This window comes from Ziziphus jujuba, chromosome 3, assembly GCF_031755915.1.
Source record: "Ziziphus jujuba cultivar Dongzao chromosome 3, ASM3175591v1".
Lineage (NCBI taxonomy): Eukaryota > Viridiplantae > Streptophyta > Magnoliopsida > Rosales > Rhamnaceae > Ziziphus > Ziziphus jujuba.
Genome location: NC_083381.1, coordinates 20,092,218 through 20,094,855, shown reverse-complemented (window position 1 = coordinate 20,094,855; position 2,638 = coordinate 20,092,218). Strand labels below are relative to the sequence as shown.

At 28.5% G+C, this 2,638-nt stretch overlaps 1 protein-coding gene across 1 annotated transcript; it reads left to right on the top strand.

Moving 5' to 3' along the window:
• The first annotated feature begins 531 nt into the window (after window positions 1-531).
• On the top strand, window positions 532-1,745 carry LOC125423524 (uncharacterized). The gene is made up of 2 exons (XM_060815946.1): window positions 532-940; window positions 1,340-1,745. The coding sequence occupies exons 1-2, from the start codon at window positions 659-661 to the stop codon at window positions 1,466-1,468; spliced, it is 411 nt and encodes a 136-aa protein (XP_060671929.1). The 5' UTR covers window positions 532-658; the 3' UTR covers window positions 1,469-1,745.
• The last annotated feature ends 893 nt before the right edge of the window (window positions 1,746-2,638 follow it).

Below are 2,638 nucleotides of genomic sequence, written 5' to 3'. Positions count from 1 at the left end.
TTATAAAAATATATACTTAGTTCAATTAGACCTGTGTGATGATTATATAGAAATAGAATTTCTATTTATAGAAATTTATATTGGACTGAAACTCTATCCAAAGATAATTAAGGAATAATTTTTAAATTCCTTAATAGACATTGAATTATAATCTATCCTTTATAATAATAATAATAATAATAATAATTGATTTATATCGGTATTCAAAAATTAAATAAAAATAAATATCTACAACCAAAATCCGTCCAAATATTGATTAACTAATATTATTATATTTATTCCTTGCCCAAAAAATTTATAAAAAGAAAAAAAAAACTTATGTGACATTTCATTTCTCAGCAAATTGAATAATAATAATATATATATATATATATATATATAAAGCAATATTGAGTATTTATCATTAAAAAAAAGTCCTCCCTAAATATTTATGGCAACATATTACGTGTGTATATGCAACCATTAAAAATCTAATGCAATTATATATTATATAAAAAAATTATAAATAACCAATCAAACACATTTACTCCAACTCTCTCTCTCTCTCTCTCTTATTTCCTTTTTCTCCCCTATTTTTTTTTCCTTGTCCTTTTTTCTTTCCCTTCTTTTTTTTCTTTTTTCTCACCACTTTCTTTCGATCCAAACAGAGCCTCCGGCCATGGAAACTCAACCGCTACCACCCACTCCCTACTCTCGTCTGAAAAAGCGGGTCCGATTTGCGGACCGTCTTTGTGAAATCTTTGAGTTTGATCAACAATCCTCTTACCCTAATATGCTTGCTGAATCCGCCGATTCCACCTCCTTCAACGCAGACTCCGCCGGCTTCAACACCGCTTCGAGCGATTTGTGCGCCCCCACTTCCACCTCCTGCGCTTCGGCTGTTCGACATTCGATTGCCGTATCCACCTCCTGCGCTTTGGCTGTTCGACATTCGATTGCGGTAAGGCGGTTCCAGAAGGGGACCGTTTCCGACGTCGTTGTCAGATTTTGATTCGAGCGTCATTGTCAGATTTTGAGGATATTCTTTGAGCAGGTCATATTTTTCAAGATTCTATTTTTTTTTTTTTTTTTTTTGGTTTCTTTTTCTTTATTTTTAATTGTAATATCTAATTTTTTTTTTCAATCTTTAATTTTTTTTTTTACTAATTAATCTTTAATTTTAATTTTAGGTATACAACATAACTAAAATTGTAATATTTAGGTATGCATATTTGTAATTAATTAGCATTTGGGTTTATATTTATTTCATTAAATTCAAGTTGTTACTAGGAGCTAATTAGTGGACTTGGTTTTGGCTGAAGATTTTGGAAAGATTATTTCTTTTTCTGTTTGGTTTCAGGTTGCAGCTAATTTTTCTGGCTTCAAGGTGACCTCTGTCAATGCTGCTCGAGAATTGTCAAGATTATTTTATTTTTTAAAGCTGGATATAGAATTTAAGTCGGGTCTCAGACCAACTTTGAGCACCTAATTGGTTTTAATTGTGACTTTAGATTTTTTCATTTATTTTTTAATCAGCATAGTTTTTTTTAGAGCTTGTGTTCATGAATAGTCTAATAACCCAATCTGAATGGTGCATTGCCGGATAGTTTGGCAAATGTAAATCAGCCTTTGATTCACTATATAGTTCTCAATTAATCAAGCATATAATTTTTCCCTATATTATATTTGGTAGTCAATGTTCCAATTAATCAAGCATATAATTTTTCTCTATATTATATTTGATGGTCAATGTTCCAATGGTATGCCATTTTTCGAGATGATGTTCTTTATTTATTTATTATTAATTTCACACAAAAATGACGACTAAATTTTTGTCATCCCTCATGCAACAAAGAATGTATATTCCTCTGTAGTCTCTTTGTTTTCTGTATATTCAATGGTTGCTTCAAATTTCTTCAAGCAATATGGGAGCAGTTAATATTTAGAAATAACGATCCAAAACCATAACATTAAAATGGAAATAAATGAATCAATAAATAAAATAGAATAAAACCCCTCCAACTTTTTACCTTACCTTATTAGTAATCTTTGACCCCATCATCGTGAAAAATCTTTTTCATATGTAACTATTATATAGATAACGTAGTGTTATAAATCATTTATCATTAGATATATAATAAAATTTATACAGAATCATATAGTTTATTTTATTACACAAGAATGACGGCTAAATTTTTGTCACACCTCATGCAAGATTTCTTTTCCTTTTCAACAAAGAATATATATTCCATTTCTCTGTAGTCTCTCAGTTTTCTCTGTATCCAACGGTTGCTTCAAATTTCACATTACCCATCATCATGGAAAATCTTTTTCATATGTAACTATTATATTCGTAGTGTTAGACATATAATAAAATTTATTATAACATTTATCATTAGACATATAATTAAATTTATATAGAATTTACATGTTTTATACTATTATTCTTTGACATTGCACATTATTATTAATTTCACACAAAAATAACGACTAAATTTTTGTCATACCTCATGCAAGATGGAAATATTTAGAAATAACAATCCAAAACCATGACACATCAACATGGAAATATTTTGATTATTTTTAATTTTAACTTTTTTCCTTGCCAATTATCTTATATCAGTAATATATTTTGATTATTTTTAATTTTAAATGAAAA

What these genes read in the sequence shown, in the direction of transcription:
- LOC125423524 (XM_060815946.1), top strand. Translation starts at nt 659, where the DNA reads ATGGAAACTCAACCGCTACCACCCACTCCCTACTCTCGTCTGAAAAAG. An exon ending in CTGTTCGACATTCGATTGCG is followed by an intron (nt 941 to 1,339) that starts GTAAGGCGGTTC and finishes GTTTGGTTTCAG; the next exon opens with GTTGCAGCTAATTTTTCTGG.